The sequence below is a fragment of the Anabrus simplex genome, chromosome 7 (genome assembly GCF_040414725.1).
Source record: "Anabrus simplex isolate iqAnaSimp1 chromosome 7, ASM4041472v1, whole genome shotgun sequence".
Classification (NCBI taxonomy): domain Eukaryota; kingdom Metazoa; phylum Arthropoda; class Insecta; order Orthoptera; family Tettigoniidae; genus Anabrus; species Anabrus simplex.
The window spans coordinates 235,112,388-235,138,273 of record NC_090271.1 but is presented as its reverse complement, the minus strand read 5'-3'; the positions used below and the strand labels follow the sequence as shown (position 1 = coordinate 235,138,273).

The window sequence follows — 25,886 nt, the reverse complement described above, 5'->3', positions numbered from 1 at the left end:
GTAAGAGTTTTTCGGGGATTTTTCGATGATACAGACCACTATCTGATCTGTAGTGAACTAAGTATCTCTAGGCCTAGGGTAGAGAAAGTGAAATCTGTCTGCAAACGAATAAGGGTAGAAAATCTCCGGGACGAGGAAATTAGACAGAAGCACATGGATATGATTAGTGAGAAGTTTCGAACAGTAGACAGTAAGCAGGTTCAGGATATAGAAAGTGAATGGGTGGCATACAGGGATGCTGTAGTAGAAACAGCAAGGGAATGCCTAGGAACAACTGTGTGTAAAGATGGGAAAAGGCGAACATCTTGGTGAAATGATGAAGTGAGAGCAGCTTGTAAACGTAAAAAGAAGGCTTATCAGAAATGGCTCCAAACAAGGGCCGAGGCAGACAGGGATTGGTACGTATATGAAAGAAACAGAGCGAAACAAATAGTTGTTGAATCCAAAAAGAAGTCGTGGGAAGATTTTGGTAATAACCTGGAAAGGCTAGGTCAAGCAGCAGGGAAACCTTTCTGGACAGTAATAAAAAATCTTAGGAAGGGAGGGAAAAAGGAAATGAACAGTGTTTTGTATAATTCAGGTGAACTCATAATAGACCTCAGGGAATCACTGGAGAGGTGGAGGGAATATTTTGAACATCTTCTCAATGTAAAAGGAAATCATCATGGTGGTGTTGCAAACAGCCAAGCTCATGGGGAGGAGGAAAAGGATGTTGGTGAAATTATGCTTGAGGAAGTGGAAAGGATAGTAAATAAACTCCATTGTCATAAGGCAGCAGGAATAGATGAAATTAGACCTGAAATGGTGAAGTATAGTGGGAAGGCAGGGATGAAATGGCTTCATAGAGTAGTCAAATTAGCGTGGAGTGTTGGTAAGGTACCTTCAGATTGGACAAAAGCAGTAATTGCACCTATCTACAAGCAAGGAAACAGGAAGGATTGCAACAACTATCGAGGTATCTCATTGATTAGTATACCAGACAAAGTATTCACTGGCATCTTGGAAGGGAGGGTGCGATCAGTCGTTGAGAGAAAGTTGAATGAAAACCAGTGTGGTTTCAGACCACAGAGAGGCTGTCAGGATCAGATTTTCAGTATGCGCCAGGTAATTGAAAAATGCTATGAGAGGAATAGGCAGTTGTGTTTATGTTTTGTAGATCTAGAGAAAGCATATGACAGGGTACCGAGGGAAAAGATGTTCGCCATACTGGGGGACTATGGAATTAAAGGTAGATTATTAAAATCAATCAAAGGCATTTATGTTGACAATTGGGCTTCAGTGAGAATTGATGGTAGAATGAGTTCTTGGTTCAGGGTACTTACAGGAGTTAGACAAGGCTGTAATCTTTCACCTTTGCTGTTCATAGTTTACATGGATCATCTGCTGAAAGGTATAAAATGGCAGGGAGGGATTCAGTTAGGTGGAAATGTAGTAAGCAGTTTGGCCTATGCTGACGACTTGGTCTTAATGGCAGACTGTGCCGAAAGCCTGCAGTCTAATATCTTGGAACTTGAAAATAGGTGCAATGAGTATGGTATGAAAATTAGCCTCTCGAAGACTAAATTGATGTCAGTAGGTAAGAAATTCAACAGAATTGAATGTCAGATTGGTGATACAAAGCTAGAACAGGTCGATAATTTAAAGTATTTAGGTTGTGTGTTCTCCCAGGATGGTAATATAGTAAGTGAGATTGAATCAAGGTGTAGTAAAGCTAATGCAGTGAGCTCGCAGTTGCGATCAGCAGTATTCTGTAAGAAGGAAGTCAGCTCCCAGACGAAACTATCTTTACATCGGTCTGTTTTCAGACCAACTTTGCTTTACGGGAGCGAAAGCTGAGTGGACTCAGGATATCTTATTCATAAGTTAGAAGTAACAGACGTGAAAGTAGCAAGAATGATTGCTGGTACAAACAGGTGGGAACAATGGCAGGAGGGTATTCGGAATGAGGAGATAAAGGCTAATTTAGGAATGAACTCGATGGATGAAGCTGTACGCATAAACCGGCTTCGGTAGTGGGGTCATGTGAGACGAATGGAGGAGGATAGGTTACCTAGGAGAATAATGGACTCTGTTATGGAGGGTAAGTAGAGGGAGACCAAGACGACGATGGTTAGACTCGGTTTCTAATGATTTAAAGATAAGAGGTATAGAACTAAATGAGGCCATAACACTAGTTGCAAATCGAGGATTGTGGCAACGTTTAGTAAATTCTCAGAGGCTTGCAGACTGAACGCTGAAAGGCATAACAGTCTATAATGATAATGTATGTATGTATGTAGGCCTATGTATGTTAATTTGTTCAGAGAGGATTACCTACTTGTACTTCCTCTTAAAACAAAAATCACCACCACCACCATCTGATGTCCTTGGTAGTGGGTTTGGTGGCTGCTTTCTAATTGGTACTTTGAGCTTGTCTGTTGGCTCGATTATCCTTCAGTTTCTTGCTGAACTCTGTCTTGCATTCTTCGGTCTGTTTACTGGTCTCAATGGAGTTTGCTGTTGTAAGGGGTGTTAGGAACGGTCTGGTTTCAATAGTTAAATGGTAATTACTCCTGTTATTGTATCTTGATTAATATTAAGTTCTGGAAGATCCCGCTCTACCCGCTTGACCCATAGGGATCCAGTGGCTTGACCCTTGTTGTGTTGTTGGCTATTTTGAAGATCTTATTGGACAGCCTGTTTGGGAGGGCGGGGGGGTCCATTCTACACTGATGTCTGTAAAAGGCCAGCCAACTTCTTCTGATGGCATCTTTGAGGTTTTCATGGTGTTGGTAGAGTTTACAGTTTGGTTTATACCATAGCTTTCCATCTGGTAGGATCCTACTATCTTTCCCAGGAACTTCCTTCATTGTAATTCAAGGGCTCTTAATGGGGTCTTCTTAACTAGAGATAGGCACTGTGCTGCATAGAGGACTGATGATCTGACTGCTGCGTCTTAGTTTCTCATTAATTGATTGACGTTTTTAGCTGTACAGTTTTCTTTAGGCACGGTACGACTTGTCTAGTTTGAATGCTCTGATAAGAAAGCTAGCAGGAGCGAAATATGTATATGTCTAGGAAACAGATGGAGATCAGCAACTTACTGTTTAAAATCATGTGGACAGAGTACACATAAAAGAAAAACATAGGTCTAAAATTTTCGGTTGCAGCCTTCATTAGTGGAGGATAGAATGATGATGGTCCTTGTTGGCAAGTAGGTGCTGTGAGAGGTGTAGGGGTACAAACAGACAAGATAATGGAAAAAAACGAGCGGTTATCTAATGTTAAGGCCAGGTGCTTCTGTGGACCTGAGCACGAGTTAATTTCCCACTTCGAAATCTCTAAGGGAGAGAGGGTGGGAAGTAGGTGGGTAAATATTTGAGGACTTGAACTGTGAAACATTTAGGTAGTGTATTCTTAGTTAAGCCAATTTAGAAAACTGGGCAGAGTTTGCGTTGAAACTGGTAAATAATGTTGGATGAAGTACAGTCATGTCAACCTTGTATGGGGGTAAGACTTATTGGTGCTGCTGGTAAAAATGGTCCTTGGTGTATGTAAATGGCAGGTCTTACAGCTCCTGTGTTCACAGAAAAAGGCTGCAGAAGGGGGTGGAGGATGATATGGTTCATAATGAGTGAGAATATTTTTGAGATTGGCAGGTGCCTGAAAATGGCTGTAGGGCTTCTTGGAAGATGATCCTGTGTGTGGGGTAAGGATGAGAGGAGATAGAAGGCTTGTTTTAAAAAGTGATACACAAGATACGCATGGCCAACAATCCTGGATGCCCCATCATTTCCAGCCAAGATTCTTTCATAGAACCCATTTAGGCATTGGTTGACAAGCATCTTCAACCCTTCATGCATTCCCTTAACTTGTACATTCGTGACACCAGTCATTTTATTGAACGTCTGGCCACTCTTCCCAAATACCTCTGCACCAATTGCCTTCTGGTTTCTGTTGTCACTTCACTTTGCATCTACATCCCTCACACAGATGGACTTAGATCTATCATATCCTTCTTAAACACATGGTAACCTGGTGCACTGCCTCACTTTTCCCTCCTCACCTACCTCACACAGTACGTACATCCTGACCCACACTTGTTTCAGTTTCAAGGGGCAAAGGCCAGGCATGGGGATGCTTAGGTTTTCTGCTTTGATGCGCATTAGTTGTCTCATAATAAAAATGGGCTCTATTGTTGACCTTCCACTTCTGAAAACAAACTGATTTTCCTGTATCTGATTTTCAACCCACAACCTTATTCTAGTTTCTAGTATGTTCTCCATTATCGTAGCAACATGGGATATCAGAGTAATTCCCCTGTAGTTCTTCACTACTTTCTCATCGCCTTTCTTGAAAACTGAGATGATTATTCCTTTTGTCAATCCTCAGGGACGTCCTTATTCTCCCAGACAATCCTGAGAATACGATATGTCCACTACAGGCCTACAGCTCCAGCTGCCTTTTTTCATCTCCACTGAAATTTCATCTATTCCAACAGCTTTTTCACTCTTCATTGTTCTTACTGCATTTCAATTTCACATTGTAATTTCTTTATCCATTTCTTCATCAACTAATTGCCTTTCCTGGTGCTTCATTGAATGACTGTCATTATTTCTCATGTTCAGCTACTTCTGAAAATACTCTCTCCATCTATTTCTTATTTCTTCTGGCGTTGTTAATGTTATGCCGTCTTCATCTTTCACAAATCTGGTGTTAACTTGATCTCTCGTTTTGTTTCTTAAGATAATATACAATAATTTCTTGCTGCCGTGCATATCATCTCTCAATTTCTGTGTGAATAAGGCCCAGCTTTTCCTCTTTTCTTCCTCCACTACTTTCTTGGCCAAATTCTTTGCCTCCACATATTTTCTTCTAGTTTCTTCAGTCTTAGATGTTTTCCATTCCATTTTTTTCCTTCACTTTACTCTTTACCCTATCATTCCACCAGTGTGTCTTTCACATTTCCTGATGTTCTACCACATACCTTTTCTGCACATCCAACCAGTGCTTCCTTAAATCTTTTCCATTCATCTTCAACATTCCCCATCTCCGTCCTGAGTACCAAGGGTATTATTTCCCTTTGAAATTCTTCTTGTATACTTTTCTCCTTCAACTTCCATACTTTAATTTAATTCTCTCTTCTTAATGAGGGTTTTTCAGTCTTTCCCACTTTGTTTTCCTATCACAACTCTATGATCTCCACCAAAGGCTTCTTCCCGCATGGCTGTAACATCTAAAAGGTTCTTCCGGTGTTCTTTCTCTGTGATTATATAATCAAATAGGGTCTTTGTTCGTCTGTCTCCCCAACCATACCTTGTAATCTTCTGATTGTTCTTCTTCATAAACCAGGTGTTTCCAACAATCATATGGTTCCTCATGCAAAAAAGCCTCCTGGATTTACATTTCCATATCCAAAGGGCCCTACAACATCTTCCTTTCCTTGTCTTTCCATTCCAACTTGTGCATTTAGATCTCCCATCAATAGCACATCCTTATCTATCTGTCTCTCCACTTCCTCTAAAAAGTCCTCTAGATGTTCATCTATGCAACCCGTTTGTGGGGCATACAACTGGAATAGATCTTTCATGCCATTTTCAAACTGGAGTCTCATCACCATCGTCCTATTGCTGATGCATTTTGTAGACTCCACATATTCTTGGATTTCTTTTCTAAGTATGGTGGCCACTCCATTTTTTGCTTCAGTTCCTCCACTGTAATACAGCTTGTATCCTTCTTTCAGGGGAATCTCTCCTGTACCCCTCTTATTGGTCTCACACAGTCCAAGTAAGGCTATATCTTTTTCTTTCATGAAGTCAACCAGTTCCTCTCTCTTTCCCGTCGGTATCAGGACATTTATTGTCACAATCTTGATGTAGTTTCGTGCTGGTTGCCCACTTCCCACAGTTCTCCCAGCACCCAAAGAGCTGCACGTCGCTTGTAGCAGGGGACGCCCTAACCTTTTCCGAGGCACCATATCTGATTTATCCGTATAAGATATTGTTACGATGGGCTCGCCACAACCAAGGGCATTTTATACCTACTGCCAGGTTCAGACTTAGGCCGCCCCTAACAAGGAGACAGACGCCTTTCGTAGCTGCTCCTCGGGAGTATAAGCACTACGGGTTTGCCCCTTCCACCATCTCCACCCTACCGAAATTCATCTTCTCCACCATAGATGCTGTTGAGAAGTATATAATAATCACAAATGTATCTGTTGTTCACTGTATGATAAAAATGTGTAAAACATAAAAGCTTGGAAACTATATTTTGCACAACTTTAATTATATACAGTTTTTCGGTACTGTTATTATTAACAGAGAAACACTTGACATTTTCTGTTTTGATCTCCTTAATATTGTTATACCCCTATATATAGCCTAGTGTACAACTCAACAACTTAAATATCGAGGTTAGAGATATTCCTATGATGTTGTGATAAACTAACAACTGAACTGGACCCACTTTTCACTTTTGTATATATAATCCAAGATAAAAAGCAAGAGGAAAAAATTTGAAGTGTAAAGACAGAATTATAATTTTATTTGTGTAGATTGTTAGCATGATCTCAAAGGTAACATGATTGTAGCTTGCAAATGAATTGAAAAAAATAATACAGACTAGTAAAGTTAATTGTGCATTTTGAAACTTCTTTGATGTATATTATTGATTTAATGAAATTTACCTTCTTATTCCTAATGTTTATTCTTTAAATAAGCCATCATCTGATAATGAATTCTAATTTCATACTTTCGCTAATGATCTTTGTACGTAGGATAATGACATTTTGTAGTTAATTCCAGTGTCTGATCTTTTCTAGAGAAGTTTTCTATGTTTATTTTTTATATGCTTTCAAAATAGTAACCTTTCTTTGCAGTGCATCTGATCCGTATCTCTGCCTACAAGTTGATATGAAACCATTTGAAGAGAGCTGTGACGAATGGGATGTTGGTTCAGTTGATGTTGTGCGGACCCAGATTCCTGAAAATAAACCCCAGAATAGGTTACCGGGTCTTATAATGAATCAGGTGGAACGGACTTTCAACATGGTACAGCGTGCTTTGAACCTTGTAGAAGATCAACAGAGTGGAGTTACCAATCAACCACCCAGACCACCTTTATCTGATGCAGAGTTTCGAAAATTCCTGGACCCTATTGGACAGGTTGTTCAATCAAGAGAACTTCGAACAGCAATATATCTTGGAGGAATAGATCCCAGTCTAAGGTAAAAGCCACATTAATTAGGTGTCTTCAACCAGTAATTTGTATTTCCATGCCTAACTGTTCTATATATTTAGCTATTATAAGAAAATCTATATGTATATAGAATAAGAGTTTGTCTGTACATTGCTCAGAATTTAAAAAGAATGGTATTTCTGTATCGGTCGTGTCAACAGTAACAAGAAAATTCACTTCTTAATTTTCCAAAATTTCTGTCTGTATGTATGCAGGAAGAGAAGGTAATACTGTAGGAGAATTTGGATTGGGACAAAGGAACGAAAGAGGAAGTCGGCTGGTTGAATTCTGCACTGGTCATAATTTAGTCCTTGCCAAACACCACAAACGACGGCTGTATACATGGACGAGACCTGGAGACACTAGAAGATATTAAATAGACTTCCTTATTATTAGGCAGAGATTCAGAAACCAGGTGTTGGATTGCAAAACTTTCCCAGGAGCAGCTGTGGACTCTGACCACAACTTGTTGGTCATGAAATGCCATCTGAAGTTGAAGAAATTGAAGAAGGGAAAGAATGCAAAAAGATGGGATCTAGACAAGTTGAAAGAAAAGAGTGTGAGGGATTGTTACAAGGAACATGTTGCACAAGGGCTAAATGAAAAGGCTGAAGGAAACACAATAGAGGAAGAGTGGATAGTCATGAAAAAAGAAGTCAGTAGGGCTGCTGAAGAAATGTTAGGAAGGAAGGAAGAAAAGATCAACTAAGAATCAGTGGATAACTCAGGAGATACTAGACCTGATTGATGAACGACGAAAATACAAGAATGCTAGAAATGAAGAGGGCAGAAAAGAATACAGGCAATTAAAGAATCAAGTGGATAGCAAGTGCAAGGTAGCTAAGGAAGAATGGCTGAAGGAGAAGTGCAAGGATGTCGAAGGTTGTGTGGTCCTGGGAAAGATAGATATTGCGTACAGGAAAATCAAGGAAACCTTTGGAGGAAGGAAATCTAGGTGTTCGAATGTTAAGAGCTCAGATGGAAAGCCACTTCTAGGGAAAGAAGACAAAGCAGAAAGATGGCAGGAACATATCCAACAATTGTATCAAGGTAAAGATGTAGATAAGTTGGTTATGGAACAAGAGGAGGCTGTTGATGCTGATGAAATGGGAGACCCAATTTTGAGGTCAGAGTTTGACAGAGCTGTGAGTGACCTAAATAGGAACAAGGCACCTGGAATTGTTGACATTCCCTCTGAATTACTGACTGCCTTAGGAGAAACCAGCATGGCAAGGTTATTCCATTTAGTGTGTAAGATGTATGAGCCAGGAGAAGTCCCATCCGATTTTCGGCAGAATGTTGTTTTATCTATTCCCAAGAAAGCTGGTGCTGACAGGTGTAAAAACTACCGCACCATTAGTTTAGTATCTCATGCCTGCAAAATTTTAACACGTATTATTTACAGAAGAATGGAAAAACAAGTTGAAGCTGAGTTGGGAGAAGATCAGTTTGGCTTCAGAAGAAATGTAGGAACACGTGAAGCAATCCTGACTTTACGTCCGATCTTAGAGGATCAAATCAAGAAGGACAAGCCCACGTACATGGCATTCGTAGATCTAGAGAAGGCATTCGATAATGTTGATTGGACCAAGCTATTTAAGATTCTGAAGGTGATTGGGATCAGATACCGAGAACGAAGAATTATCTACAATCTATATAAAAATCAGTCTGCTGTGATAAGAATCGAGGGCTTTGAAAAAGAAGTAGCAATCCAGAAAGTAGTGAGGCAAGGCTGCAGTTTGTCCCCCCTCCTTTTCAGTGTTTACATAGAACAGGCAGTAAAGGAAATCAAATAGGAATTTGGAAAGGGAATCACAATCCAAGGAGAGGAAATCAAAACCTTGAGATTTGCCGATGATATTGTTATTTTATCTAAGACTGCAGAAGATCTCAAGAAGCTGCTGAATGGTATGGACGAAGTCTTGAGTAAGGTGTACAAGATGAAAATAAATAAGTCCAAAACAAAAGTAATGGAGTGCAGTCGAATGAAGGCAGGCGATGCAGGAAATATTAGATTAGGAAATGAAGCCTTAAAGGAAGTAGACCGAGCTCGATAGCTGCAGTTGCCTAAGTGCGGCCAGTATTCAGGAGACAGTAGGTTCGAACCCCACTGTCGGCAGCCCTGAAGATGGTTTTCCGTGGTTTCCCATTTTCACACCAGGCAAATGCTGGGGCTGTACCTTAATTAAGGCCATGGCCGCTTCCTTCCCACTCCGAGCCCTTTTCTGTCCCATCGTCACCGTAAGACCTATCTGTGTCATTGCGACGTAAAGCAACTAGCAAAAAAAAAAAAAAAAAAAAACAGGGGAAAAAAAAAAGAAGTAGATGAATATTGTTACTTGGGTAGTAAAATAACTAATGGTGGCAGAAGTAAGGAGGACTTCAAATGCAGACAAGCACAAGCAAGGAAGAGCTTTCTTAAGAAAAGAAATTTGCTCACTTCAAACATTGATATAGGAATTAGAAAGACGTTTTTGAAGACTTTCGTGTGGAGCGTGGCATTGTATGGAAGTGAAACATGGATGATAACTAGCTCAGAAAGAAAGAGAATAGAAGCTTTTGAAATGTGGCATTACAGAAGAATGCTGAAGGTGGGATGGATAGATCGAATCACGAATGAAGAGATCCTGAATCGAATTGGTGAGAGGAGATCGATTTGGCTAAATTTGACGAGAAGAAGAGATATAGAATGATAGGACACATCTTAAGACACCCAGGACTTGTTCAGTTGGTTTTTGAAGGAAGTGTAGGTGGTGAGAACGGTAGGGGTAGACCAAGGTATGAATATGACAAGCAGATTAGAGCTGATGTAAGATGCAATAGTTACATAGAGATGAAAAGTTTAGCGCAGGATAGGGTGGTATGGAGAGTTGCATCAAACCAGTCTGTGGACTGATGACTCAAACAACAACATGTACACGCATCAAATGGCTGAAGAGAATTTAATGAAAATCGGTATGTGTAGTCGGGGGATTAGCCACTACAATCTAGGCTATAAATCATTTTATTCACGCTGAATGAAATGGTAGTTTAGGGGAAGGCCTAAAATTTAATTCTAAAATATTTATAATATTAGTGGTCCTATCGATAAATACTACATAACTAAAGTTATACATAATTAAATTTCCGATCATTTATATCATACATTGCAACCGTACAGGCTATGAAACACAGATATTCATGAATTTGTATTTTTGTTGTAAGTCCGTATCATCGCCGAGCCACGAGTAAATGGGTTAACAGAATTTAAAGCAAATCGGTATATAGAGTTGGGGAATAAGAAACTACAGTCCAAATCATAAACAATTTTATTCACCCTGGATGAAATTGTAGTTTAGGGGAAGGCGCCTAAAATAATTTTTAAATACTTATGTTTTTGGTCCTATCAAAAAGTACTACATAACAAAAGTTATAGAGAATACAGTTTCCAATCATTTATGTTTTATTCACTTTTACCGTACCATCTATGATAAGAGTGGTATTTCAGAGTCGGAAGAAAACTAAATGTGAAGGCCTACAATATCGAAAGCGCATAACATTGATCAACCATAACATTACATTGCCCATTGTTTATTGTGTTCTTTGTCTCCTATGCTGCCAGTCAACTCCGATAGATGGAATTACTGCTGCGTACCGAGTATAATAGCCTGACTGAATATTGGTGGGAAATAGCTGGGGAGTTCGAAAACTTTCTTCTTTTGCATTCCATTCCTCTGGTTCATACATTTTCTAATACTGCTAATACGTAACACGCTGGTTCATCATAGTATTCCAGCTGTTCGATCCCTACTCTGACATGCTGTTTTGAATGAGCAGTGTGCATACTTAAGGCAGAGGCTCAGTAATAGTAGTATGACATGGTCTAGAATTACAATTTAGGCCTATTCCAAATTATCGCACTGCAGTTCACCAAATAACTCAAAATTCAACCCTGAAAAGAGCCATTTCTTAAGAAGAGCTTCTTCCTCTTCACTTTTATTAAATTCTGCATTCATTTTATTCCAAATTAGCAGTGAAGAGGGGGGTTTCTCCTCAGGCTTGGAGGAAATATTTACCTCCAAGTCATATAGATTTTTCCGCCGCCAGTGTTGTGAATTGAGATTTTTCCAACTGATCAGGTACTCCTAGAAATCAGATTAGTAAAAGGGCATAGTTTTTGCCCTAGGACTTTCTACTATTCGAAACCCCCCCCCGAGAAAAGATGAAGAGTGTTGACGGATCACGGCTGTTTGCGATCTGGTCATTCCAGCTCTGGAACTTTGGACTGTTAGATTGGCAGCATAGTACTGTTCGTTAAAAGAAAATGTGTAGTTTTAAATTTGATCGAGTGTTTCATATGAAAGCATTGCTTTTACTCGCGCCATTCCTACTGACATCATTGTAACGACCTATGTTCATTTCAGTTAGGAAAACCACTAAGACAGTCTTTCTGAGGATGTAAACAGGCAGCGGAGAGTGAGTGTCTGCCATTATAATGACATTCCTCAACCTGATTGTGCCTGATGGTAGGCAAGCGGGCCTACCATTACTATGAAAATTCCCTAACCCAGTCTTCATATGAGAAAAGAAGTTTGGTATTTCCCCATCACGTTTCTAGGGTAACGATAAGAGCTATGCAATTAAATACAGTCTTGCTCACAACGTGTACACTACCTAACCTAGAATTCTGTATTCAATGTAGAACTCCAGAACGAAGCACGGGTACATCAGCTAGTAAACAAATAAAACACCCACCAAAGTCAATACACATATACGTCTGAAATAAACTTTAAAGACATTAAAGGTATATGTTTAGGCCTTCTTTAACCTTGAAAACAGTGCATAAATTTATAAAATAAGCACATGACATTGTCGTAATTCTTAATTATTTTCTTTCAGACATATTTGTGTATTAGCTGTGATGGATGTATATTTTCTTATGTTATATAGTCAATACAGAACAACCTAAGCATGATATTCTTATATTGCAACTACCTGAAGTACCTGTCGTTGACATGATAATTACTTAGCATGCCCACCCCTCATGTTGTTACCTAGATTCTGAGGTGCATAAGTGGACATGCCTTTCACTGTCAGTGGCTTGTCATGACATATTCGCTTCCTTCCTCTCTGTGGTCCATTTACACTTTCATATTATTTTGTGTTATTGCTGATCTTGATTTGATCTCTTCATTCAGGTATAAAAGAAAGCCAAGTGTAGAGTTCCTTCATATCTAGATTTCTTTTGACTTTTATATCAGGGCATCCACTGTAAAAGGAGTCCTTCTTCCTCCTCTCATTACATTCCTTCCCAGTTTTTTTCTCATTTCGATAGCCATTTTACTATTTTCCTTGCGTATATACACTAATGAACATACATTTTTTTTCACCGTACGACAATCATGACAAAAGTACCACCATCGCCAGTTAACACGACTAAACAATATTTCCATTTTAACGATGCTCGGTGTTGACATGGAGTAGCTGGTACTGTACAACTGTATGAGTCATAAATGATTTCAGCATATGTCTCCTCTAAATGTGAGGAGCCTGTAGATCTCATGGAAAGAAGAAAGATTGAGGTCCTTGGACTGAGCAAAACAAAGTGGAAAGGAAATAAATTGCTGCAGAAAGGTTATAAACACTACTGGCATGAAAAAAAGAAGGAAACAAGGACTGGTGTTGCATTCATAATCAACAAGAATATCAATGCTATGGCTAATGTAGAATATATCATTGAACGAATTATTAAGGTACATCAGAAAATCAACATAAACACCCTGACCATCGTAAGTCATCATGGGTATGTCATTGCTAAAGTGATGATTTATAGGCACTAACAATACCCAAAATAGGCAGGCAAATATGCACTTCAAAATCCCAGTATATACACTAAAATGGCTAAAATAGGCACTAAAAACAACCCGAATATACCAGCTGCTTATCATTTAAAATTACTCAGTATATATGTGGTACCTAACTTAAGGCCACGGCCGCTTCCTTCCCTCTTCCTTGTCTATTCCTTCCTATCTTCCCATTCCTCCCCAGGGCCCCTGTTCAGCATGGCAGGTGAGGCCGTCTGGGCAAGGTACTGGTCATCCTCCCCAGTTGAATCCCCTGACCTGATGTCTGAAGCTCCAGGACACTGCCCTTGAGGCGGTAGAGGTGGGATCCCTCGCTGAGTCCGAGGGAAAAAAAAAACCAACCCTGGAGGGTAAGCAGATTAAGAAAAAAAGAATATATGTGAATCATGCCACTTCGTTCTCAGCTAAAGCGTTTACGCCAAGGAACATGTCACCACCAAAATCATGAAAAGGTGAAAGTAATAATGATAATGATAATTATTACTATTATTATTATTATTGTTGTTATTATTATTATTATTATTATTATTATTATTATTATTATTATTATTATTATTATTATTATTATTATTATTATTATTAATACAATTGAAGACACTTATCTCTTGCAGATAATAATTATGTGAACAGGACACTTCAAACGAATCTTAGCACATATGTTACAGTTGACAACCAGATATTGTTCCAAATTTTGCACATTAAATCTTTGCCTGTTTTCAGTTAATATATTTTTAAATTGTGAAAATGGCCTTTCCACTTCACATGAGGGCGGCGACAGTATGTAAAAGTACCTAGCTCTGCTGGGGTGAAACCTGGTAGTGGTGGTGCTGCGTCGTTCCTTGCGAGAACAGCAGCTATGGTCAAAGCATCCTTCCAGCCGGGATTCCTCTGCATTATGCACTGATCATAGCTCCTATCGGTCCATTAAGGTTAACCATTGTCGCCTCCACCTCACGAGCAATCCCTACGGTCTTCATAAGAGGAAATTCTCTGTCGTCCAGCTGCTTTATTTTGGAAGGTAGCTGTTCCAAATTTGAAGAAATGTATGTGTGACCACTGAAAATTTTTGCATTGGCCAGTGCAGCCTTAGCTTCTGTAATGCTTACTCCATCTTCATCAAAACTGTCAAGAAAACTAACAAAGTAGAGATGGGTGGAAAAATACAACTTAAAAACTGAATATTTGTCGTTTTGGGCACTTAACATGCAAATATCTTCAAAATAGGCACTAATGCACGAAATAGGCATTTGCTGGCATTATAAAACCCATGTATTTCCTTTGAAAATCGACTGAAACAGATTTTAGACTTATAGGCCTACGATTCTGGGTTGAGGATAAAAATAGGCATATATGACGAAATCCTCACCCTAGTCATCACCATCATCACTGATCTGCATTTAGGGCTGTCGCCCAGGTGGCAGCTTTTCCTTAAACATTTTCAAAGAACTTGCAGATTAGAGACCAACTGCCCAAATGTGAAATAGGAACAACTGAAGAAGAATGACTTGGATTTAAGAAAATCCTGATGGACACTGCACTCAGTATTGTCAAAACAAATAACAGAGTAAGAGAGAAAGAAATGCCATGGTGAAATGAAACCATCTGAACAGCACTAAAGGAGAAATGAAAAGAGGAAACCAAGAGACAGAGAATGTCAGAAAGGTGTGGCAGGGAATGAAGAGAAGTTTAAAGAACTCAGTCAGCTGTACAGAGACCTGAAGCTTAAATTAAAAGAATAGTTTCTAATGAGAAAAAGAAAACCTGGACTGAATTTGCACAGAAACTAGAAGAGGAGAGCAAGAACAACAAGAAACTGTTATATCAAGTGGTGAGAAATAAGAAAAACAACTGTGAAGGAATAAAGGTCCTGGAGAAAGAAGATGAAACATCACTTGGATTGACGGAGAGTTAAGAGATGAGATGGGACAGTATTTTGAAAAATTATATAATGGTAAAAGTTTAAATATCTAACAACTGGAGACCACGGCGAAAGAAAATATTAAAAATATGGAGCCCCCTACAACATGGATGGCAATGGAAAATGCCCCAAAGAACAACAGGCATAGATGAGGTAAGCACTTACATGATCAAGGCTGTAGGAGTTCAAGGATTGCAGTGGTTTTTAGAGTCCTAAACACCATTTAGAAAGAAGAAAAAGTACCCGCAGGCTGGACTAAAGTCATTGTCCCTCTATTTAAGAAAGGAAACAGTTATAAAGAAAAAGAATATATAACTACAGTAATTGGTATATTTTTTGTTTGTATTCTTCCAATTCATCACACTAATTACAAACATAGTAGTAGGCTTCCCACCTTATACAACTCAAAGTGAGATATCCTCTTGCCATTTTGATGTAATGAGAAATGACTGTTTAGTGTTGGAAATTGCTTATTAATACTTTTAAAAATCTTATTGCAGGAAAGTTGTGTGGAAGCATATCTTGAATGTGTATCCTGAAGGTTTCTCTGGAAAGGAACGAATGGACTACATGAAAAAGAAGTCATTGGAGTACCAGTCTCTTCGTGACTGCTGGAGAAATATGGTGCAGAATGGCCAGGTAGGCAGAGTTTCTAGTGTGTGCTTCTTTACATAAGGGTCACCAACTTAAAAACTGAACATATGTGATTATAGGAATAAAAAAAAAAAAAAAACAGATCCTGTCCAGTTTTGTTCCATGACTATACCAAACAAATATGGTCGACCTTCAGCCGGGATATTACTCACTGTACACTGCTGGGGCAGTTGGTTTGCCGTTCATTCATAAGAAAGTAAGCAAGCTTGGAGCACCATGCTCTTGTTTACAAAGGGAAGTGTTGGATACTTATGCACTTTATCGTATGGCTTTTAGTGCCAGGAATGTCCAAGGACATGTTCAACTCACCTGGTGCAGGTCATTCTATTTGATGCTCTTGGGTGACCTGTGCATCTGAATGTGGGATGATGATGATGATGATGATGATGATGATGATGATGATGTAGGGACAGGGTGAAACCTGGTGTCAGCCTACTCCTGTTATATAACACCGAGGAGTCTGCTCAAAGTTTTATGTCCCCATCCGACAGTCAAATCACTATCAACATCATCTTACACTCTGTATGAACACTGCAGAGAGGTTTGGAATTGAATCCAGGCTTTTGTCACGCAATGTAGTGATTAGAAATTGTGTACCACCATCTCTCCTACACTGTGGGCCAACATTCTGATAGTAATTTTTTTTTTCGAGTAATGTAACTTGAACTGGCTAAACACAGTGTCAGGCCGCATAGACTTGACACCTTAACGATCATGGCCACCAGGTGGGCTGGAAGTATTGGATGCATGCAGGTGAAAGTAGTGTACAGTGATAATTACACGAGCCTGGCATAAGTGCACATCTGGCAAAAGCATGTATCTTCTGTTGTAACATGTATTGATGAGGTAAATGGTGTTCCACTGCGGATGACAAAGTGATACTAGTGAATGTTTGTCACATCGTCATCACGCGCAGGCTGCAGTACTGGACAATCTGCTCAAAGGGTTTTCCTGTAAACTTGATGACTGTAGAGACCCATCACATGGCCATTGCTTGGGAGTATCAGATACAAGGTGACCTGTTTTAGACAGGGAGTGAGGCATGGGGCAGTCATTACTAGCCTGAAATAGCCACCACTTCCTACCACCAAAGAAGGTTAAGAGTGCACAGAACTGTGAAGTTATGGCAAATATGACGTTTTCAATCTGCATGGGCCTATCCCGTTGTAAAGGAACTACTGCAGTATGTTTTGATGCTTGGAAAGTTGTGCTGAGTGATAAAGACAAAACCTCTCAGAAGATCTCATTTTATTCTCTGACAGTGCTCCAACTCATACTGGTAATGCTGTATGTCACACATTCCAGCAGTTCAGGTAAGAAATGCTAACACATCATCCCTATAGCCCGTGTGATGTTCATGTATTTGGGAAGTTGAATTTGCCCTTGAGGTCAACAAGTCGTAGAGACTGCAGTTCAACAGAAATTCAAGGAGCAATCTGGTGACTTCTTCCACAAAGTCGTTCTTCACCTTGTTTCACTGTGAGATAAAACAAATGCAGTGATTAAATTGAGCTGACTTGAGGTTAGTGTGCTTTTCCACCAGGTGTTCAATTTTTGAATGAACAAACCTCATGATTAATCCCTTTTCTCATAATATCATACCTGCCAACTTTCCCGATTTAGGCGGGAGACTCCCGATTTTCGACAGTTTTTCCCGCCTCCCGATTATTCTATCTTTTCTCCCGATTTTAGCTTATTTTTTGGTAAACTTCAAACATTTGTTTTCAAATCTCTCCATTTCAGCTTTTTTATGCCAGTGGCCGGAAGTTCTTCACTCATTGGCCGCTTTCAAACGAAATATCGAAGTTTATTAATGCGAGAAATGTGCGCGAATGTGCGATGTTTATTGAAACCTGTATATCGCGACACGTATATCGATTGTCAATCTCTCGCTCTCGCGTGCTATGTTTGTGTTCGTTCACGTCAGTCTAGTCGATTCCATCCTCTTTGGTCGATTCTAGAGACTAGTCGCTTTCTTAGTAATTTAGTGACATAATTTCAATGATAACGACTAGTGACTTTTCTAGAGATTTTAGGAGCCATTTGGAGACAATTCTGACTAATTTTAATTTATCTCAATATAAATAAAATGTTTTGTCTGTACATTGCTCAGAATTTAAAAAGAATGATATTTCCATACCGGTCGTGACCATAGTAACAAGGGGAAATACACGTTTTAATTTTCCGTAATTTCTGTCTGTATGTCTGTACGTACGCAGGCTCATCACGAGAAAACGGCTGAAGAGAATTTAATGAAAATCGGTATATAACGTCGGGGAATAAGTCGCTACAATCTAGGCCATAAATAATTCTATTCACGCTGAGTGAAATGGTAGTTTAGGGGAAGGCCTAAAATTTAATTCTCAAATATTAATGTTATTATTGGCCCTAGCGAGAAATACTACATAACTAAAGTTTTATATTATTAAATTTCCTATCATTTATGTCTTATGCATTTTTACCGTACTGGCTGTGATAACGGAGATATTCATGAATTTGGATTTTTTTTTTCTAAGTCCATATCAGCTCCTAGGTACAAGAAAATGGGTGAACAGAATTTTATGTAAAGTCAGGGAATAAGGAACTAATGTCAATGCTATAAATAATTTTATTCACTCTGTTCGAAATGGTAGTTGAGGAGAAGGTGCCAAAAATTTAATTTTTAATTACCTATCTTAGTGTATATTGAAAAGTACTACATAACAAAAGTTACAGAGAATGCACTTTCCGATTATTTGTCTTATTCAGTTTTGCAAGAGACAATTCTCATGATTGATTCGTATTGAAACTGACTTAAGCAAATTATCACAAAAATATATTCTATTATTACCACCTATTCAATACAAGCCACGTGCTACGTGAATGAAATCTACATAATACTATATACACTTCTCAGGGACATTTTCCGCCCCTTGTTAAGGGCATCATCAACCTTTAGGAAACCTTAAGTTCAAATGTCTGAAACATACTTTTCATTGTAATCCATGTATGAATATAATGTTTCAGACATTTGACCTTAAGGTTACCTAAAGGTTGATGATGCCCTTAACAAGGGGCAAAAAATGTCCCTGAGAAGTGTATATTACGTAGATTTCATCCACGTAGCACGTGGCTTTTATTGAATAGGTGGTAATAATAGGATAAATTATTTTTGTGATAATTTGCTTATTCAGTTTTACCGTTCCGACTACAATAATATTGGTGGTGATGGTGATTAAATTTTGAAGATTATAAGAATGAGGAAAGTCATGAAGGAATGATCGCTTGAATAATAACACAAGAGGGAATCGTGGAAGAAAGGACGACTTGCTTTACATTAGATGCTCTAATATCACAGATTCGGAAGAAAACTAAATGTGAAGGCCTCCAATATAGAAAGCCCATAAAATTGATCAACAATAACATTACATTGACCATTGTTTGTTGTGATGTGCTTTGTGTATTCTGCTGCCATTTATCTAAGATAGACGGGATTACTGCTGCGTTTCAAGTATAACAGCCTGTTTGAATATTGGCGGGAAGAAGCTGGGGAGTGGGGAGTTAGATCTCTCTCTTGTTTAGCATGCCATTCTTCTGGTTCATAAATTTTCTGATACTACTGGTAAGTAACACTGGATCATCGTAGTATTCCAGCTGTTCGATCCCTACTCTGAGGTAGTGATTTGAATGAGCAGTGTGCACACGTAAACAGAATAATTACACAGGAGTGTTCGCGGCTGTCTGCAGCCTGGTCATTCTAGCTCTGAAACTTTGAAGTGATAGATTGACACCGTAGTACTTTTCGCTAAAAGTGAGAAAATGTGCTGTTTTTATTTTATCGAATATTTCGTATGAAAGCATTGCTTTTAATCACGACATTCATACTGGCGTCATCGTAATGACATGTTGACTTCGGTTGGAAAAACTATAAGGACAGTCTTTCTGAGAATTCCGTAGTGAAGCACGGGAACATCAGCTAGTTATTTGATCCAAATAGCATTGCGCTTCGCATAATTGCGCGGGCGCTTGATGCAATATATTAATTTTTGCATTTCTAAGTAATGGCATCTAAGTGGATGACTGATTAACACATGTGGAGCATGAGTTCATGCTATTTTCGGTAGGCTTATCAGAGACCGATCATCCCACTCACATACTTCCTGTGAGGGAATAGATATGTGTAATTTTTAGCCTTGTAGCCTCGTATAGCAACAGTCGGGCTTTGAGACAATAAGTCTTATAAATATATCGTAGTACTGTGTTGCGCAAGACATGTAGAATAAGCAATTTTGACCAATTTTATCTCCTGATTTCTCCTGATTTTCCTGATTTTCAAATCAAAATCTCCTGATTTTTGGTTTTGTAAAGTTGGCAGGTATGTAATATGTATGGTAACTATTTTGATCCTCCAAGCAGTATAATCTTTGAAATTTAAAAATTTGTTTTAAGAAAAGGAAATAGAAAATATGGTAGATGAAAGATACAGTCAAAAATATAATAATTCAAGAAGCAAACTTTAATATTGATAGTGAAAAATGATTGTTATAAGACTCATTCCATATTAATGGCTATCACTTTACAAATAGAAAAGTCTTTATGTTATCCTCCTTTTCAATAAAAAAAATATCCACCTGTGTTAGACGGGACAATGTCTAGACATGTTGCAGCTTATCTAAAAGCCATCTTCAGTAGAAAGCTTAAAATGTTACATATACACTAACAAATAAAACACTGAGAAAATTGTGTGGAATTAAAATAACAACCATCATGATTAACACATCAAAAAACAGGTGTTGATGTTGATTGAACTCCTCTGGTTAAAGTAAAAAACTTTTCTAGTCCTTTTTAAAATGGAAAATATGTTTTTCAAGGTGCCGATATTCTGTTGATGGAGCAGCTGTATTGAATTCATCATGCGATATGTGAGGGTTTCACAATTGTGTTTCTCAAAGTAGTGAAACCATCAATAAGGGAATTATGAATACATGTAATCTGCAATGGGAAGAAGGAGGGTGAAGTAAACAGGTGATATAAATAAAACATTGCATGAAATTAAGGGATATAGATTCAAACAACTTACTCATTATGTGGCTGTCCTCTCAAATGGTACGACCTTGTCAGTCTCATCTTCCTGTTGACACTAGACGTGTGTGTTGCTAGTGGTGGGTCAGAGCTAATATACCTTGCTCCCTCCCCTTCCCTCTTTCGCTTACCCCTCCCAACTACATTAGCTCTGACCCACCGCTAAGAACACACACATCTAGTGTCAACAGGAACATGAGACTGAGAGGACAGCCACCTAATGAGTAAATTGTTTGGATCTAAATCTTTTTATTTCATGTGATGTTTTATTTCGATCACCCATTTATTTCCCCCTTTTTTTTCCCCCATTGCAGATTACATGTACTCAAAATCCCCCTTATTGACGGTTTCACTGCTTTGAGCAACACAGTTGTGAAACCCTCAGATATTGCATGACCAATCGAATACAGCTGCTGCATTAACAGAATATTGGCACCTTGGAAGACAGATATTCCATTTTAAAAAGGACTAGAAAAGTTTTTACTTTAACCAGAGGAGTTCAATCAAGGGGACTTTTTACCTCAACATCAACACATGTTTTTTAATGTGGTAATCATAATCATTGTTCTTTTAATTCCACACAATTTTCTCAGTGTTTTTATTTGTTAGTGTATATATGTAACATTTTAAGCTTTCTACTGAAGATGGCTTTTAGATAAGCCAAAGCATGTCTAGAGATTGTCCCATCTGACACAGGTGGATATTTTTGTATTGAAAAGGAGGATAACACAAAGACTTTCCTATTTGTAAAGTGAAAAATTAGTTGTCAGGTTTTCAGTACCCCTTCTTCAGTAATGCACTTCTGGAGCTTTGTAACCTGTTTAAGTTCAGTTTTAGTCCCATCTTCAAAAAACATTTCAATTTCATTTTTCTTAGCTAGCCCAAACACCATCAATTTATTTTTGAAAATTTTAACTCTGATATCGTTTTTGAATGGTATGATGTTGAAAAGAGTAGGGAGTAAGTAGCTGTAGTTATGTTGAAGTGATGAGAATGAGAGAGGAGATGATCCACAAGAAGGCTGGAAAGAGGTGACTGAATGATGTGGAAGGACTTGATAGCAAAAGTTATTGAAGTAAAAGTACTAAACAGTTGAAGAGGAGAGGTGATGGAATGAAATGGCTGGCTTTGCTGTACTACTCTACCTGGAGACAATCCGAAAATGGGATCGAGTGAAGGAGAATTTTTTATTGTTCGAGAAAGCGATGTCACAGACCATTCTTCAGACTTAGAAGCCGTAGTTTCTCCATGGTAATCGTATATCTTTTCACACCTAAACATTAATTTTACATTAGGGAGAAACCCTTGTGCACAAGTTCTCAAAATTAGTTACTCTTCTGAGTCTCTTATCACTGTTAGTAGAGATTCGTGAAAGTAGTTTTAATTTTTAGTAAATGTTTTTAAAAATGTGATTTTGGTGTTATAGGGAACTTTGCGGTGTTACTACATGTTAACCAATCGCATAGTTATTGCAGATAAAAATTATGAAGTTACTTCTTGAACTTTTAACGCTTTATGTACACGTATTTACATAGAAATATACACAAATACAATTCTTATTTGTTAACAATCATTGTGTTATACAATTCAGTTGTAGCCATATTGTTTGGAATATCTTCAATTGCAAGATGGCCAAAAGAGAAAACCAAAAGCTGTAAATAGAAATACCCTGTATTTAAGTTCTTTTAATTGGAAATACACTAAACAAGTTGACTAGATATAAAGAAAAGATTATTAATTACCTGTTACGGAAGTGCAAAACATCTTAAGAATTTCTGCGTTCTCTGGTTTCAGCCTTCTCCTACAGTCTCTCACCACCACACCTTAATGTGAGATAGTGCTTGTAGAGTTTCAAGTAACACATTAAAAGAAATTGTAAACAAGTTCATAAAATAGTGGACTGTAATTTTAAAATGGTATTTAATAGACAAAAATGCTGGTTGGCATTGATACACAAGAATACATTGTGCCTCGTATTGAGGCAAGAGATATTGTGTCGCATCACATAGCATCCACTCAGCATGTGTCAAAATGGAAGTACCAGTTTCATACAAAAATATGGTGCCCAGCGCTCCAAGGAGCAACTGTAGGAAACATCAAGTCCAAACATACCACCCACCTAAATCAAACATGATTTAGCAAACAGAACATGAAATATAGAACACTGAAAGTTAGCCTAAGTATAAAATATTAAATGTACAATATGAAATATAAAATACTTTATGAGACTGAATAATTCACTGTCACTGTTGCTAAGTGTTCCAAAGCAACTTCAAACAGTACACAGATGAAAATCAACATATTTACAACACAAATATACGGGAAGGGAAAACACATCAATACATCATTCAGTGGGTAATGGACACAGTTTGTTCACTGCTCTGCAAAGCATGCTGTTAGGAGCATGAACATCAGGTGTACACACAAGTCCATCAGGTCCTTTGTGGACTTTATCACAGCTAGTTTCCACTGTAGTGGGGGGAGATGATCGTCCTTTGAGAGTATACAGACATTCCTGGCTCGATATTGGCAACAGCTGTTGTCCATTTACCGCATTGCTGAAGTCAGTTTAAATAGTCCATAGAACACCTTCAGATCTGTTGAACAAACTGTTGTACCATTTGCCACCTGGACAATCTGTTCATAGGAATATCAGTTAGGGTAGGATCAGGAAGGTGCAGACCACCAATAAGGCAATGACCGGGCGTAGGAACTTGGTCATCAGGACTAGAAGGCACTCGATATAATGGTTGAGAGTTCAAACAGCCTTCAGTCTGCACTGACACTGTACACATCTCTTCAAATGAGGAGCATCATTTCAAAACGTATTAAATGCAGTCGAGGTCAGAATATATTTTCATGCGGTTTCCTGCCAATTAGTAGGATATGCTCTTTAATGCTGTTGAGTTAGATCGGGTCATTTCGTATTCTTTTCCATAGGAATTCAATGCTGAAAAACATGATTCGGAACAAATCGTATTATATGCACCACGGCGAACGGTTCAAAACGTATTATGTTGACGATAATGTTTCACAGCCTGTATTTATCTCGCTCTTTTGTTGGCTGTTCCCGCTATTTTTATATCGTACTTGACATTATGGTATTTCTTGCATGCCCGTTCACTTTCTATCACCATGGAGGGCTACTTACCCGTAGGAGAGTGTTTTCGCGGACCTGAAAGTGAAAAAGCGATTCATCCAGAATATTTTCCGTACACAGTTCAACATTGGGTTTGGGACACCATCCATGGATGCTCGTAGTTACTGTGCCCGAATGCTCTTTCAGATTAAATCTGAAAAAGATAGTGATAAAAAGAACCGTTTACTAGCTGATATGGGAGCAGATAAAATTCGCTCACAGGCTTTTCACAAACTTATGAGGGAACGATCTGCTAACACAATGTTCTTCTGATTTGATTTGCAACAGGTACAACCGCTTCCTAAATTATCAATTGGCGAAGCGTTCTATTCGCTCCAAACATCATTTTACGCACTGTGTGTTAGCAATGTCAGTATTCAGAATCCGAAATTTTATGTATGGAATGAGACTGAGGCTGAAAGAGGGCCAAACGAAGTGTCATCAGCTGTTACTTCGTATTTAGATGAGGTACATTTCGATAAATCGATCACCTGTAATCAGGCTGTTCGCAGACGGATGTGGAGGCCAAAATAAGAACATGCATGTTATTCATGCTCTAGTTTACTGGCTACAAACCAAAGCACCCACTAACATTTCCATGATTGTTGTCATCTTTCCTGTCATAGAACATTCCTTTTTACACACAGACAAGGTTTTTGGTGTTGTTTCTTAAGTGCTCTGAGATCGTTACTCTCGAGGAATACCCAGAGATCTATCAGTCTGTGGGGACTGTAAAACATCTAGGAAAAGAATGGGTTATAAGGGACTACAAGATCCCCGCCAAGCATTTTAACAAATTGGACGGGATTAAAGAAACAAAGATGGTGATTCTGAAGAAAAGCGAGAAAAGTGGTCAGTACCACGTTACGTAAAGACGGAACCGACCTACAGATTTGATGACCCCTCCAATCGATTCGTAACCCTTCTGTAATGAGGCATAAGGCTGGGCCAGGTACATGAATCTCCCGTAATCGATAAACCGAGAGCATTACCTGATGCTAAAAACTGGACGTCGAGAACCTGCTGAAAACCAGATTTGGAGACAAAAGGAAGGAGTTCGACAGTTTACAATTTTATGTTTCAGCACTAAACATCGGTTCAACGTCGATACTGGTAGGCCGACTCATAATGACGACTGTGACTGTTTGCATGAGGAAGAAGGATTATTTTCATGACTGTAAACATCTATATAGCATGAACAATGTGTTAATAATAACTTAATTTACTGTACATGATGCACTGTAGCTAACAATAAAGTCAATAACAATCTTTGGAATCAAATGAACATTTCAAATCGTATTATGTGAATAAAAGGTTGTATCATAACGTATTTTGTTCAGCGAATTGGTTCAGAACGTATTAACTGAAATTTTATAAATAGAATGACACCTTCATGTATTGGGAAATGATTTGAATCATGACTGATTCGGGAACATAACCTCAATACCTAGATTTTGCCGTTTAGAATTTTGACATGTCTTATTTGGTTAGGAAGTAAAACTTTTTTTAACTTCCTGTAAAATTATAATCTGTGCACTTAATACGATTTGAAACGATGCTCCTCAAATGTAAGACACTGGTTACCTATCATACGACACATATGGTAGTTCATGGATTTAACTCCAGCTTCCCAAAGTCCTCCGAAATGGGGTGAATCTGCAGGCATTAAATGTCAGTCAAAACCACGAGTAGATGAAAATTCAGACAAGTCAAGTCCCTTGTTGTCATGGAATAGATTGCACACAGCCTGTATGGTATTATTAGCACCTGAAAATTTGTGCTATTGTCACTGTACATATTACGAACAATCCCACGGCATGAAATGAATCATCGAAGGGCTGCTAAAAATGCACCAGAAGTCAGATCACTGATAACCTCAATGTGTATGGCCTTGGTAGCCATGCAGATAAAAACAGCAGCAGCATTTACCCATTACCTTGCTGCGTTTCTGACCAATTCGAATTGTGAAGGGTCCAGCGTAGTCAACTCGCCGTTGTAGACTGGACGCATAGGACACACTCTGGAGCTAGGAAGTTGTCCTATCAGCTGGCGAGAC

General features: G+C 38.6%; 1 protein-coding gene across 1 annotated transcript in view; it reads left to right on the top strand.

Moving 5' to 3' along the window:
• Nucleotides 1-25,886, top strand: part of LOC136877073 (uncharacterized) — a 93,636-nt gene that overhangs the window by 3,822 nt on the left and 63,928 nt on the right. The window contains exons 4-5 of the mRNA XM_067150890.2: nt 6,857-7,204; nt 15,477-15,615. Of these exons, the coding sequence (XP_067006991.2) occupies nt 6,857-7,204; nt 15,477-15,615 (487 nt within the window). The remainder of the gene's footprint in view (nt 1-6,856; nt 7,205-15,476; nt 15,616-25,886) is intronic.